Source organism: Anguilla anguilla, chromosome 17 (assembly GCF_013347855.1).
Source record: "Anguilla anguilla isolate fAngAng1 chromosome 17, fAngAng1.pri, whole genome shotgun sequence".
Classification (NCBI taxonomy): Eukaryota; Metazoa; Chordata; class Actinopteri; order Anguilliformes; family Anguillidae; genus Anguilla; species Anguilla anguilla.
The window spans coordinates 7,493,719-7,509,828 of NC_049217.1; the positions used below are offsets into that span (position 1 = coordinate 7,493,719).

Genomic DNA, 16,110 nt, shown 5'->3' on the forward strand with positions numbered 1-16,110 from the left:
AATAGAGCCAATAAAGGAACACAATCAGACCTTGTTTAAGTCCAGTGTCTAATCATTTATTTACCACTTCACTCCCATCTTTTTAAGAAATTCAAGTATTTGTTGGAAAAAACAAAAGCCAAAACTTATTTTTTGAATAGCAACACAAAATATCAAAGACAATTAAAACATTATTATTCATTATCGGAATCATGTTCATTATAACAACACAAATATTACATTTTTAATAAGAAAGAAATGCCCATCACATCTAAGATTTTCTACATTTTCGTCCACTCCGTGACTTCAGTTTGTACATCTCTCCCGATCCTCCTCGTAAAGTACCCTTTCACACTCACCCCAGCACGCGCACTAAGAGTAAATGACAAGCCTACAAAACCACACTCATCCGTCTCTCGAGCTCAGACTCTTACTTACAAACACAGAATATCAAAACGATACAACAAAAAAGAAAAATTGATCACGACCCACAGACACAAAATCTAAAAAATAAAAAATAAAAAACAGGAAACAAAATCAAAAATAATTCAAACTGGATCACTATTCACCCAAGGGTTCATAGGTCAGAACTTCCATTGCACTGCAGTTGAATAATGTGTTTGCTCCATAAATAAACATGCAGATACGTTTGCGAAACATTCTTGAGCTTGCCGCTCAAGCACTTGCAGCAACTACGTGTAAACGTTACCCATAGCACCCTCTGGTGGTGAACGCAGTGCATCGCTTCTGTCCATGGCGACCTGTCTCGCACCCATTTTCCCACCATCTAATTACAGTCTAGGCTTCAGCATATCTAGCCGATCACTTCAAGTCCTACATTGATAACTTTGTCTTCTTTATAAACAGATAAAACATTATTCAGGTACCCACAAGCCAAAGCCTAGTCCTAATTCTGAAATGGGCAACCTCAACTCTCAAATCCCAATGATAAATCAAAACAGCAGCATTTCCCAGAATACCCCACCAATCACTGTCCCTTTCATTCTCCCATTTCTCTCTCTCTCTCTGCAAAATGCAGAGATCGATGGGAGGGAAGAGTGAAGGCCGAGGGAAGAGTGAATACCAGTAAAAGAATGTAATAAAGGTTACAGTACAGTGTAGTTCAGTAGACTAGAATGGTGTCGTCACAGTACAGTACATAATCGTACGGCTTACACACAGGCCAGTCTTATTTTTTGATCCCTTGCGTTTTGAGGTAATGAAATAATTCACAGCGGTCGAGCACTGTACGTTCCCCCTCCCCGCCCCGGTACACAGCGTCTGCAAACACACGTGTGCGCGACTGCGCACACCTGGACAACCCCAGCTCAACACACGTTAGCTCGGTAAAACATCAAATGCAATGAAACACATCAGGTCTTGTATTACAGGACCTCTACTGAAGTGAAATTACGTTTCAAAATATTGAAAGTATGGTCGGAATCCAATTATAATTAAGTCCATTAACTAAAAATCAGCCGAACGCCATATCAGGACTATCCAGGACGATGGGACCTCACGATACACCCCAATTCAATGGAACCAACCGCCGCACAGAAGTGTCATTTCCCAAATCAGATTACTGTACTGAGATACAGTAAGGGGACCCAACTTATTGTACAGTAGACCGCGTTGTCCATGATTCAAGAAGCCTCCGCAGCCCTGTTCCCACTGACCCATTTGAGGTAGCCTACCGATTACCTGTGCTTTTTCTGGGAGCCAGAGGCGCTTTGTACAGTAAACAGAGCTGGGAAATGACAGTAAAATGTCCAGTCCCAGGTAAAAACTACTTTTTTGCCACGTGCCCAGCCTACTAGAGCAGAAGTGTTTATTGGGTGTTAAATTACGCTGGCAGAAACTGTCTTTCAGTACTACTGGCAAAACCCATTCGGTTAGCGTAACTGCGTTAACTTTCGAGCCAGCGTCAGGCACTCCCGCGACGAGCCGGTAGGTACCCACACATCCAGCGCGACTCGCCTTCTCTCCCCGTTTCGATATCGGCAAAAATAGGGAAACGCGATCGAAAGCGCGAGCTGGTGAGTAAAAGCGCGGTTCTGGCTCGCGACATCCTGGTCAACACTGAGGCAGTGTCGACGGAAGCCCGGCTCTTAAACGCTTCGTGGTCGGCGGTGGCGGACTAGTCAATACGCGGTCCTCTCCAGCGGCGTTAGAAACGGCCACACACGGGTCAGTGAAAACACTGCTGCTCTGGCTCTTTCCCTTCAAAACCCTATTGGACCCAAGGTTGGATTTCCCCCCCGTTAAATAGTTCTCTTCCTGGACACGGACAGAGCAGGTCTTCAGATAAGATCGGTGCCTGAATAAAGACCTGATGAGTTTGCAGCATTGGCTTAGCGCAGTGAGAACAGCGCGGACAGCTGAGCAGCGCGGGGCCGGTGGGGACCAATTGCAATGACCTCTCCTGTACTAAACTGCCACCGTGAGACTCTACAGCACAGTGCAATATACTTATATATGGTGCAATATACTGCTCTATATTATAGTGCAATGTATTATGTAGCTGAGTACACTGCTTAATACAATTTTGGAATAGTACACAGCGGTACTTAGGGCTGGTACTATACTGGTGTATAGTACGATCCGGAACAGTAAACTGCAGTGCCACACTCAGTACGGGTCAGTGAGGTTAAGTCCTATCCCAGCTGGCTTGAGTGAAATATTAGTATAAAAGACCATATTTATCAGTAGTTATTTTTTCTTTAAATTATTTAAGTTATTCTCCCTAACATTTGGAGCTTAAATTTCAGCAGCATGTTCAATATTTTTTTTTGTGCCCTTGTACCTCCCCCACTGATCGTGAGGTTAGCGTGTCATTTCCGTCGCATCATTTCCTGTTTTACAAGGTGATCCTCGTGTTGACTTTAATCCACTTCAAGGCTCGGCCTCTTCGGCACCTCCCGTTTTGAGCCTGGCGTTCCATTCCAACGCCCCCCCCCCCCCCCCCAAATTTCATCTCTCCTCTTTCCGAGACACTTTGGAGGAATGCCAAGCAGTGGACCTGAGAGAGAGCACAGCAGCCGGTTAACACAGGGTTAACAAGGTTTGAAAAAAAAAAAAAGTTTCTCCTTCATCAATACTCCGAACACAACTTGGCCCCGTCAAAAGACGGCCTTGCCCCCCCCCCCCCCCAAACGCAGCTCACCCCTCCAAATGCAGCCCCGGCCCTCCAAAATGCAGTCTCGCCACACCCGCCCTCCCCCCCGCCCCCCTCTGCCCAAGTGTGCAGCCTTGCCCCGCCCAAGCACCACCTTCTCCCCGCCCAAGCACAGCCCGGCCCCGCCCACACCCCCCAGCCCTCACCGGATGAAGGTCTTGAAGGCGGCACTCTGTGGGTTGATGCAGAGCGGCACACGCTTGCCCTGCTGGTGCTCTGTGATGAAGCGGTGAATGAGCTCTGAGAGAGAGGGGAGATCAGCATTACCGCCAGCAACAGCACAACCATACAGTACTAACACAGAGGGAGGGGAGATCGTCAGCATTACCGCCAGCAACAGCACAACCTTACAGTACTAACAGAGAGGGAGGGGAGATCAGCATTACCGCCAGCAACAGCACAACCTTACAGTACTAACAGAGTGGGAGGGGAGACTAGCATTACCACCAGCAACAGCACAACCTTACAGTACTAACAGAGAGGGAGGGGAGATCAGCATTACCACCAGCAACAGCACAACCGTACAGTACTAACAGAGAGGGAGGGGAGATCAGCATTACCGCCAGCAACAGCACAACCTTACAGCACTAACAGAGAGGGAGGGGAGATCAGCATTACCACCAGCAACAGCACAACTGTACAGTACTAACAGAGAGGGAGGGGAGATCAGCATTAACACCAGCAACAGCACAACCTTACAGTACTAACAGAGTGGGAGGGGAGACTAGCATTACCACCAGCAACAGCACAACCTTACAGTACTAACAGAGAGGGAGGGGAGATCAGCATTACCACCAGCAACAGCACAACTGTACAGTACTAACAGAGAGGGAGGGGAGATCAGCATTAACACCAGCAACAGCACAACCTTACAGTACTAACAGAGTGGGAGGGGAGACTAGCATTACCGCCAGCAACAGCACAACCTGGCACAGGCCTCTTAAAGTACTAATGGAGGGAGATTGGGGGGGGGGGCTGGGCTGGGCAATGTGATCAGAATATCAATGACAATGATTGACAGGTATCACAATGTGAGCTGGATATCGTGATTTACAGACGATGTCTGCTTCGCTAAGTTCAGGCCTTACAGGCTTCAGAAAAAACATTAAAATGGTAGAGCATTTATTGCAATACCTATAGCCTGCTGATAATAAACACACATCATAGACTTTGTAACATGACTCTGACATGACTCTTTGACAGAGCCGAGAAAAACATTAGGAGGTTCTGGTGTAATAAGCTATAAGCCATATATCATAACATGGGTTTGCCAATAAAAAATGATTTAAAATAATTTTTTCATTTAGAAAACAGGCCATTTATAAAAACTAATTAATGATGTGGGCTGTGTTGTAGTGTTGACGTGCATTTTTATTTTGAACACCGCTGGCTAATCTTAAAACTCACCTCAACATAAAAAAATAATGGCAACATAAAAAATAACAGCACCAGGAAAGGCTATTACACATTACATTTAAAAATAAATATAAACAAGGCAAAATTAATCAAACTAAAACAAGGCACAGAAATAATTAAATAGCCGAGACTAGGATGGGGCTGAATGACTAATGAAAGTGTTTTTATGTTCTAGTACTTGAAAACCATTTCCATCGTTAAATGAAAATTTAATTGGCACACAAAAGGAAATGGGTGTAGGGCAATTTAAATTACAGTAAATTACTGTAAAACCTCAACTGTCTGGAATTCTGCTTACAGGAATGTTCTACTTCTCAGAAATTGGGCTGAGTTATTATTTATTTAGTTGTGTGTGCATTTTCCCCATTTTTTTCCCCCAACCCACGGTGACCTACGCAATCGGTCCACTGCAAAATTCTCCTACACACTCAGAGGTGAGGGTGAGGGAATAATTCATATGTAATTAAAAAATAAATAAAAAAACCAACGTAAAATACGACAAGTGCAGAAGTTCCAACATCACGCTGATCAGAAGCTCAGTAATTAAATATGCAACGAACACTGCACCAAATGCATGATGTTGTACTTTCATCGTGTTGTATATTCGTGAAGGCTTTTCACAAAATGTCTATTTTTTCCTTTGACAATAAAAGGTGCTGACAAGTCACTTGGCCAGCAGGTGGGGCCCTAGGGCAATAATATAATAAATCAATATTTTAAGCGGCTTTAAACAACAAGAATACTGTACTAATATGGCCCCTGGGAAATGTTTGGGTGCGCTGTATGATCTGGAATTTCTGGACTTTTTGGCAACACCGATTCCCGAAGGATGCCGGATAGCGTTCTGGGGGGGCTGGGGGCGATAGTACTGCATATCATGACTTTTCAGTATCAAATAAATAATCATGATATTTCTATAGACATTGCCCAGCCCTAAAGAAAGAAGGGAGGGAGGGGGGAGGGGTAAGGGAGGTGAGAGAGACAAAGAAAGAGACCGAAAGAGAAACCAAGAGAAAGAGGAGGAGGCAGATGCAGAACGAGGGGAGAGAGAAAGAGGGGGGAGAGAAAGAGGGGGGAGAGATGGAGAAGGGCGAGAGATAAAGAGAGAGATACAGCAGTAGAGATATAGAGACAGATATAGAAATGTAGGAAGGGGGCTAGAAAAGAGAAAGCAAGACACGGAGACAAACAGAGAGACCGAGTCAAGGAGAAAGGAGGGAGCACGCACACACACACACACACACTCGCACACACACACACACACACACACACTCTCGCACGCACACACACACACACACTCTCGCACGCACGCACACACACACACTCGCTCACACACACACGCACGCACACACACACACTCGCTCGCACACACTCGCTCGCACACACGCACTCGCACGCACGCACACACACACACGCACGCGCACGCACTCACACACGCACACGCACACGCACACACACACCCACCTTTGCCCTGCCACACGGACAGCAGGCTCTGCTCGTAGCTGTGGCTGAAGGGCCGCTCAGCGGGCGGCTCGAAGTCTCGGGTGTACACCCTGCCGCTGGAGACCGAGTAGCAGCACTGGCACATGCAGGTGTGGTAGCGCAGCCTCCCCTCGTCCAGGTACGGGTGTGAGAGCGCGTCGCTCCCGGAGATCCGCTTCGCCTGACACAAACACCCACAGCGTTACTCACACAAACACCCACAGCGTTACTCACACAAACACGCACAGCGTTACTCACACAAACACCCACAGCGTTACTCACACCGTTACTCCAACACAAACACCCACAGCGTTACTCACACAAACACCCACAGCGTTACTCACACCGTTACTCCAACACAAACACTGTTACTCACACCAACACCCACACCGTTACTCACCCCGTTACTCACACAAACACCCACAGCGTTACTCACACTGCTACTCAAACACAAACACCCACAGCGTTACTCACACTGCTACTCAAACACAAACACCCACAGCGTTACTCACACCGTTACTCCCACACAAACACCCACAGCGTTACTCACACCAACACAAACACCCACAGCGTTACTCACACCAACACAAACACCCACACCGTTACTCACACCAACACAAACACCCACACCGTTACTCACACCGTTACTCCAACACAAACACGCACAGCGTTACTCACACCAACACAAACACCCACAGCGTTACTCACCCCGTTACTCTAACACAAACACCCACAGCATTACTCACACAAACACCCACACCGTTACTCACACCGTTACTCCAACACAAACACCCACAGCGTTACTCACACAAACACCCACACCGTTACTCACACCGTTACTCCAACACAAACACGCACAGCGTTACTCACACCAACACAAACACCCACACCGTTACTCACACCGTTACTCCAACACAAACACGCACAGCGTTACTCACACCAACACAAACACGCACAGCGTTACTCACCCCGTTACTCTAACACAAACACCCACACCGTTACTCCAACACAAACACCCACAGCGTTACTCACACTGTTACTCAAACACAAACACCCACAGCGTTACTCACACTGCTACTCAAACACAAACACCCACAACGTTACTCACACTGTTACTCAAACACAAACACCCACAGTGTTACTCACACTGTTACTCAAACACAAACACCCACACTGCTACTCAAACACAAACACACACATACTGTTACTCTGACTGCAGGCGTTGCCGCCGCCACATGCTGCCGTTCTCGGTTAAGAGGGTTCGGTAGCGTCCCGTTCTTCGTACTCACCGGATCGAAGACCAGCATGCGACACAGCAGGTGGACGGCCTCGTGCGTGGCCCCGTCCGACAGCATGTACAGAACAGACAGCGAGGGCTGGGGGGCACAGACAAGCGTCCTTAAATCAATAACTTTAATTAGGCGCAAACACTCGGCAGACACCGTCGAACCCGAGCCCCTCACACTCTCTCCACACACAGGCCGTTAATACAGCCGCACGTTCCCTCCTGCCGCTCCCGTCTAGCGCCTTCCCCCGGCGCACAACCGGCAGCGCCCCGCCTGGGATTTGAACCTGCAGCCTCCGAGTCACCCGCCCAGTTCCCTAACCGCGACATCACGCCGCGGGGCCCAGGCTAAACGAGCGGACAGACGGCAGGAGCAGAAGGGGGAGAAGCGGGGTGCGCGCTGCGTTACCGGTTTGTGGGGGCCCCTCAGGATGTGCGCTCGGGCTCCCTCACAGGCCGACGCCATGGCGGAGAGAGACGGGGTCCCCAGCAGGTCGGTGATCAGGTCCAGCTGCAGGACGGGGGGGGATAAAGGGGGACAGAGCACTCATTAACCCTCTCAAACGCCACCACAGTACCAGCTCAACCCAAAAACCACCAGCAACTGGCTGACGAATAGCATGGTGCTGACTGTACCGGCGAGACATCCAAAAGAAAAAGCTAACAGTGCACTAAAAAAACAGCTACAACCACAACACCCCCTCAGTTTCAGTGACTGTACGGCAGATGGTAAGAGTAAAAACTGGCATTAGAAACTCAAGTGTCACCGTGTGCCGTTTGAAGTGAAATAGAAACTCCTATCCCAAAACAGAAAGACATTCCCCAGCCTGGTCCAGCCCCTCCCAGCCCCACCACTCCCAGCCCAGCCCCGCCCCTCCCAGTCCAGCACCTCAGTCATAGTAGATTAATGTTCTGAGTTCAGCTTCCCCAGCTAAGACCTGCTTGATGCTCACACAGGGGCCTGCTGTCCTGTCTACGTTTCTCTGACCAGGTTACAATGATCCTGCTTTGGGAACACCATGCAGACCGGCCGGCTGGTGCAGGATGCCATGGAGGGGCGGCGATGGCAACGAGGGGGGAGGTGGGGGGGAGGGTACGTACCTGCTGGATGGGGCTTTGGGCCTGGAACAGAATCCTTCGGCCCAGCAGCTCGGCAAAGATGCAGCCCACGGACCAGACGTCGATGGCCGACCCGTAGTGCCGGCTCCCCATCAGGACCTCGGGGGCCCGGTAGTACTGCGTCACCACCTCCTGGGTCATGTGCCGGGACGGGTCCGGCTCCTCCACCCGCGCCAGCCCGAAATCGCAGATCTGAAAGAGACGGAGGAGCGCACAGCGTTACCCATAACCCTCCACCGCAGCGCTAACCATAACCCTCCACCGCAGTGTTACCCATAACCCTCCACTGCAGTGTTACCCATAACCCTCCACTGCAGTGTTACCCATAACCCTCCACTGCAGTGTTAACCATAACCCTCCACCGCAGTGTTAACCATAACCCTCCACTGCAGTGTTACCCATAACCCTCCACCGCAGTGTTACCCATAACCCTCCACCGCAGTGTTACCCATAACCCTCCACTGCAGTGTTAACCATAACCCTCCACCGCAGTGTTAACCATAACCCTCCACCGCAGTGTTACCCATAACCCTCCACCGCAGTGTTACCCATAACCCTCCACCGCGTTTACCAACAGGAGGCGCCCTTCAGTCTCACAGTGCACCGCCCCCAACACCAAACCAACCCAGACATAAAAGCTACAGGCGGTGAGATTAGTCCTGCATCCTGATTGGTTGTAGGAAGTTATACCCGGCATTATGTTGTAAGCTCATTGGTTGAGTTGGCTTGAATGGCCATCTCCAGTTGGAGCCTGACCTGCGCGAGATCAGGACCGGTCAGAAGCGGCTGCATTAGAGAAGTTCGGCCCCCGCGATAGGCCGGATCTCTCCCGTCAGCGCCGGCCTGGTCAGGCTCGTAGCATCGTACCTGACAAGGCGAGGCCGTGTATAGAAAGAGACGTCGAGGTGAGACGTCTAAAATTCTCCATGGCAACGGCGGAACGATGGAAAAAAAAAAAATCACAAAAACCACGGAGAGCCCAAATAATTAACCCTTCAAGGGGCACATCAAGGCAAAACCCCAAAGAAGGCCTATGCCGTTCGGCTGTGCGGAACGGGAGAGCGTTACCATGGAAACACCCATGGCGTTTAATACGTACGCACGAGCCCCGCTTTTACACTTGAGCCGACGCAGAATCTAGCACGGCGCGGTCATGCTACACCTTTTCCTGCCAGATATGGAATCCGCCCCACGCGCTTTCCTACGTAATTAGTAGGGGGGAGAAAAAAAAAAAAACTTCTCCACCTCTGCCATTTTAATTAATCTCTCCAGTATGACGCTGTCTCGACTCTGGGCCTCCACCAGCCATCGCTTTCCCGTCCCTGTTGACCTTTTTAAGGACCTGACCCAGTTTGTTTTAATTTTAGACAGTTTCTTTTCGACGGTGTCCCGTCAAGCGCAGTCTCTGCAGCGTTCCCGGGAGAAACCGTCCCCCGAGCGGGCTCTACGGGCGCCTCCCGGGTTCGGCACGCGCGGCTGCGGCCCGTCACCGCTAACTGAAGTCTGGCTCGGGGTGACCTTCGCCAGCGCGGCCTGCGTCGTTGAGCAATAACAGCGGGAGGGACGTCGGCCGTACGAGGGCCTGGAAGCCGTCTGTAAACCTCTGTCTGCAGACCTGGTCTTGCAATATGAGCTTCCTTCCACGTCCGTAAGTTTCTTCTGAAACGCGCAAAAGGAGAGGTAGCCGATGCAGCGGCGGGAAGACGCGCTCCGCGCTGAGAAACCGAATCCAGACCGGCCCGGGCGTGGCAGGGTGCGATTGGCCAGGGTAACGGCCTTGGGCGGAGCATGACGACCTGTGGCGTTTCCTGAGATATCGTCCAACAGCGCCCCCTCTGGTCGAGTGGGTGCCAGCAGCCTGCCTGCCTATCTTAGCTCTCCTGGGCCCGGGATCATAAAGCAGCTCAAAGAGGAGGCTGATAATGGATCAGGGTCAGCAAACAGAGGGAAACACTGATCCCACATACGAACACTGGTCCCGATTTGTCAGAAGAGCTTTCAGGGACAATACTGGCCTACATACACAGTTCGTCATCTCACACTGGGAAAGGAGTAAAATGGGGGATAAAAATAGCCATTCCCAAGCAATTCCTCTCTGCGCCCGAGGGCTCTGTAGCGTTTCCGTGGCACGGGCTGAATAAAAGCCACGCCTCCCAAGGTCTAGGCCACGCTACCAGGCCTTCAGACGCCACAGCAGAGAGCTCCACACGCTCAGGGTTTAGCTTCCTTCTTCTTAAAACGATGGGAAAACCTGAAACGGTCTCGCTTTTTCACCAACAAGACAATTCCAAAAGGTGCCTGACAAACAACCTCTCTTAAGAAGTATCTGAGAAACGCTTACACAATAGTCCAGTTAAAGAAGCACTGCTGGACCCTACACTACCATTCGCGATACATGGGACTAAATGAGGAAACTCAAACGCTGGGCCTGGGGGCCAGAGTGTCAGCAGCTCCCTTGCAAACAGCAGCCAGTTTTGACTGTGGGAAATAAGTGTGGGGACTTCTTAACCAATCAGGGACCAATTCAGTACTTCAGCTGACACACACTGAAAACAAGCAGACGCCGCAGTCCTACAGGACTGGGTTTAGAGATACATGGCTACAAGCATCAGAACATCAATGCTAGGATCAACTCAAAAAAATGATAATAAAGTAAAATAAATAAAGAATCTAATCCAAATCCACACTGAGCGCCATGTTGCAATCCCAAGTCTCAAAACAAGGGCAACAGATAGATACTTTTCTGCTTTGAATATTACCTTGTCAATTTTACCCTAGTCATACAGAACAAATATCATCTCACCAATAACTTGGCACATGCATTAAAACACCAAAGAAAAAACCAGCTGATGTGGCTCATCTCCAAACTAAACAATCCAAACAACACAACTGACTGATGGAGATGGGCGGGGCAGTAGGAGGGTACAGCACAGAGATGGGCGGGGCAGTGGGAGGGTACAGTATGAAGATGGGCGGGGCAGTGGGAGGGTACAGTATGGAGATGGGTGGGGCAGTGGGAGGGTACAGTATGGAGATGGGCGGGGCAGTGGGAGGGTGGGGCAATGGGAGGGTACAGTATGGAGATGGGTAGGGCAGTGGGAGGGTACAGTATGGAGATGGGCGGGGCAGTGGAAGGGGACAGTACGGAGATGGGCGGGGCAGTGGGAGGGTACAGTACGAAGATGGGCGGGGCAGTGGGAGGGGACAGTACGGAGATGGGCGGGGCAGTGGGAGGAGACAGTATGGAGATGGGTGGGGCAGTGGGAGGGGACAGTATGGAGATGGGCGGGGCAGTGGGAGGGGACAGTATGGAGATGGGCGGGGCAGTGGGAGGGGACAGTACCTTCAGCAGGCAGTTGCTGTTGACGAGGAGGTTTCCAGGTTTAATGTCTCTGTGCAGAATTCCAGCAGAATGCAGGTACTTCAGCCCTGTGAGTGATAATACACGTTACACATACTTGCTTTCACAGTGCACTTTATTATCTACGCTGGCCACCACATCAGCGAACCCTTAAACTGGACTCAAAACAACACAGCCCACGCAATTTTCTTCAGCTCCATATTTAGTGGCTTTTCAAATGTCCCGGGGCGGGGGGGGGGGGGGGGGAGGATTCTGCAATTCATCTTTCAATTCTTACTCACTCTGACATCTAATTTTTACAGCAGACCACGGTCTATTAAATTCACAGTGTAGCTATAAATCATGTTAAGCGTTTCCAAATTGATAATTAAAAGCCACTCACTGAAATATTAAGTTACCACACATTTGGTCCAGTTAGCACTTGCGACACAGTGAGTGGACTGTGTCATTCGGCATTAAACCAGCTGTTAGCATCTGGCACACAGCGATCCAGACTCGTTCCCTCTCTCTTACCTCTGAGTATCTGGTACAGGAAAACCTTGATGTGGTCGGTGGTGAGGGGCTGAGGAGACACGATCACTTTGTGGAGGTCGCTCTGCATCAGTTCGGTGATCACGTATCTGCGAGACCCGGGTTAAAGGAAACGGCGGAAACGAAATGGCGGCGGCTCAAGGCGGGACACAGCCCACAGCCATCAGCGCAACGAGCCGAAATGTCAGAAACCTGCCCCCCACGGCACCGCCCTTTCAACCAGCTGGTCTTCGGGCTCCGGGCGTCCATGGCAACAGGAGCGGCAGCCAGGAAGCAGGACAAGCAGGCAGACGGCTTCAGGAACGTAAGCTAAGCTAACGACGTGCATCACCTGTAGGAAACGGCACACAACGGGCCCAGCAAAAACACTCCATCACAGCAGACGCTAACATTGAGGAATATGTGTATATACCTAAAATAATGAACGCAGCATTCGAGAATACACTGCACATAAAGCAGGGCCAACACAGCCAGAATGGACCATCTTCAGAAGGACCTCTGTCAGTTTCAGGAGATGACAACAGAGCAGCACTTCCAAACGTGAGAACTTATCACATAGGTAGATCGTAAAGTAAGCGACTGCCCCCAGCCAAATACGCAAAACAAGGAATCTGGAACTCGAACGGGGAATCAAAGGAAACGTGGCACTGGAGATCCAGCACGTAACAGCGTATGACTTCCAGTACGGATTCAAAGTTAGAGGGAGGGGCACGTGCCAGCGAACGGGGACGCGGCTCGCTGAAGACGGGCTGCGGAAAGAGCGCGCCCGCGGGCGATGGCGGTAAGGATACATCTCCTCGAAGCAGTCGATCTGAGGTGGCTGCAGAATGTCCAGGGCCGAGAGCACCTACAGGGCCAAAACACAGGGGAGACCTCAGCGATGCGGAAGGGGGGGGGGGGTGGGGGCTGTACCCACAGAACTCACCCGCCCTCCTCCCCCGAGGGCCTGCAGGGCGTCCGTCACTCACCAATCACCTCTGAACCACAAGCGACGGAACAAGCAGGGCGCGTTTACACGCTCACCAGCTCGCTTCACCGATACAACGGTGTTCACCACTTCCTCTTCCTATTTTACCGCTTCTTTAAATTCCCAACCCCAAACCTCTCACCGCCAGCACCCTGAACTAGAACCCCGTTCATCAAAAGAGGCACACCAACACACCTCCGCCCAGCTGATCAAACAGACGGAAAACAGGTGATATCTAACGGAATTTTTTAAAATGCAGGATTTACCAGGAAAACTGGAAAGATATTAACTCTTCGTAAGACTAAGTGGCAACACTGTACATGCGTAAATATACAGCTTAAAGAAACAGGGTGAAAAATTGTAGACAACATTTGGATTTTACCATGTTTTCATTAGGTCAGTATCAGGGGGCATAAGGAACGGGTGCAAATACCCTTCAAAGAACGAACACTTTCTCTCACATTGTCATGTTTGAAGAAGCACAGCATCCGAAGTTCTCTGAAGACCCTTTTGCAGGAGACCAGGTTCTGGAAGACATTGGGCATCTTCTTCAGAGCGACCTTCCTTCCATCTCTGGGGTCCGTCACAGACCTGGCAAAGAAATCAGCGCATGTTCGCTAGGCTGCACATACACCGCCAAACTGTACGGACAGTCACATAACCGGACAAGCTACGTAGCCAGCAGATTCCTACCTTACGCACACACAGCACATGGTGAAGCTAACATTAGATGTTTGGCCTTCGTGACATTAAACGCGCGTGTCAGTGTCTGCAGAAACGCCGGGCTATTTCTTAGGAGGTTGAAAAGAGGTGTGTGCACATATCCAGCTGGCTAGAGACACGACATATCGCTGGCCAAGAACCAAAATACACAGGTTGTCGGAAAATTATAAGTTCAACGTTGGCCAACAATCCCTTAACTAAGGAAAAGAGTGCGCAGCATTAACTAGCAACAGTTAACGGCACACACCGGCATATGGCAAAGAAGATAGAGCTTCGTTGCCCTAGTTCAAATCCATTTAACACACTCAGACATAAAAGCGTCATTACAGCAAATAAAGACTCACCAAACCACACCAAAAGCTCCATAGCCAATTGGCCGATCAGGTTCCATTTCCGCGGGACTGGGTACCTCGCTGGCCGGGTTGCTATGGGGCTGTGGAACCGCAGCTCCCCCACCGGTGCTTCCGCCAAGGGCAGACGGGTGGCGGGGGGTTCCTGCCGGTGCTGTAGGACCACTCGAGTTCGGGGTGGCACCGAGGCCGGTGGAGGTAGCTCCAGCTGAAGTGTTAACACCGAAATACTTGTGGCCTATCTCAGCTCCGGGAAACACGTTACCGCACACAGACTGCCTGCTCGCACTGTGGAATGCCATTTCACAGGTATTACAAATGGTTGAGCGGTATAGCCAGCTAGCTATATAGCCAGCTAGCCAAGTTAACTAACGTTTTTGTACATTACCGAGCTAAATATTTAGCAGTTAATGCCCATCGCAACGCATGTAAACAATAGACAGTCCCAATATTACACCGCTAACGCTACGTTAACGTTAGGAATGCATCAATCTCACTTGTTGAGGTAGCTAAAATAACATGCCTATAAAATAAGACGTCCATAAAAACATAAATCACCACAAAAAGTAAAATAGTTCCATCTAGTCACCGTCTTCTATGAGACCCAGCTTGTTAGACCAATAACGTTACCTAAAATCTAGCTAGCTAGTAGCTAGCAGATTGGTCGGCTAGCTGTATACGAATATAGAAGCAAATACCGCAACTCATTTAAGTGTTTAAAGTATTAGCTATTTATCTAAATAAATACATTAAAATAAAAACGCTATTTAAAACTGTAATTAGTCAACTAAACACAACTAATCCAGTGAGCATCTGCAACTGGGCACGAAGCATTGCCGAGCGTATCCTCCGTGCTTAAACTGTCCATTGCATTGTTTTATTTTCCCGGCGTCTAGCTTGTGTTTGCCGCTAGCTATAGTCTACTAGCAAGGTTAACTGCTTCCAAAGCAATATACCAGCTTGAGCTACATACCGCACCAAACTATTTGTTACCGCAAATCTGTCTAGCCACCTAAGGCATAACTAACTTCGGGTAAATTAAACGTTGCAAGCTAGCCGAAAACTGCATAAAATACGAGTGATTGTTTTAGCTTGCTAACTGATAGGTTGTTACTGTTGCCATTTTCAGACCCAGCGAGCTCAGATGGCTAAGCTGCAACTGTTACCATTTCACCTGACCTATATTTTACAAGATCTCCTCGCTTAGACAAAGCAGCAAGCGAGCAGTGCCTCTAAAATGTAAAGATAAACAGAGTTACGCGGCCTCGGACGTGTTTACACCGCAATAAACTGAAGCAAGCGATGCAGATGGCTACGTCCGATAAAATGTTGAACAAAGATTATGTACAAGAACAGCTGGTTACCTAAACGAACATACTCCAGATAAAATGCACCTAGGTGAAATATTCCGTTGCTCGACGCATCTTTTTAATTCCAGTTGCTTTATCTGATGGCGTCTTTCTCGCCCTCGCAAATCAGCTGTTTGGAAAAAGGAAGAGATAGTATGAGAAAGGATGTGAGAGGAGGAGTTGGGGGATGGAGAGAAAAAGAGAGAATAGAGAGAGAGTGGGGGAGGGGTGGACCACCGGTGTAAACAATGGGGGTAGAAACACGGTTCACAGTGTATTGTTCGCCGGGTCCGAGCGTTCCTATGAAGCACTGCATTTCCTGAGGTCCGATTCGGACATACTTCAAATAATTCCACTTACAAAGAATATGACA

The 16,110-nt window shown here is 49.6% G+C and overlaps 1 protein-coding gene across 1 annotated transcript; it reads right to left on the bottom strand.

The window, feature by feature from the left end:
• Positions 1 to 34: 34 nt before the first annotated feature.
• On the bottom strand, positions 35 to 15,955 carry nlk1 (nemo-like kinase, type 1). Its single transcript, XM_035397540.1, has 11 exons — positions 14,383 to 15,955; positions 13,777 to 13,906; positions 13,140 to 13,195; positions 12,331 to 12,437; positions 11,800 to 11,885; positions 8,439 to 8,648; positions 7,747 to 7,848; positions 7,342 to 7,428; positions 6,035 to 6,233; positions 3,301 to 3,394; positions 35 to 2,998 (listed from the first exon to the last, which is right to left on the bottom strand). The coding sequence occupies exons 1-11, from the start codon at positions 14,688 to 14,690 to the stop codon at positions 2,950 to 2,952; spliced, it is 1,428 nt and encodes a 475-aa protein (XP_035253431.1). The 5' UTR covers positions 14,691 to 15,955; the 3' UTR covers positions 35 to 2,949.
• Between the last annotated feature and the right edge of the window lie 155 nt (positions 15,956 to 16,110).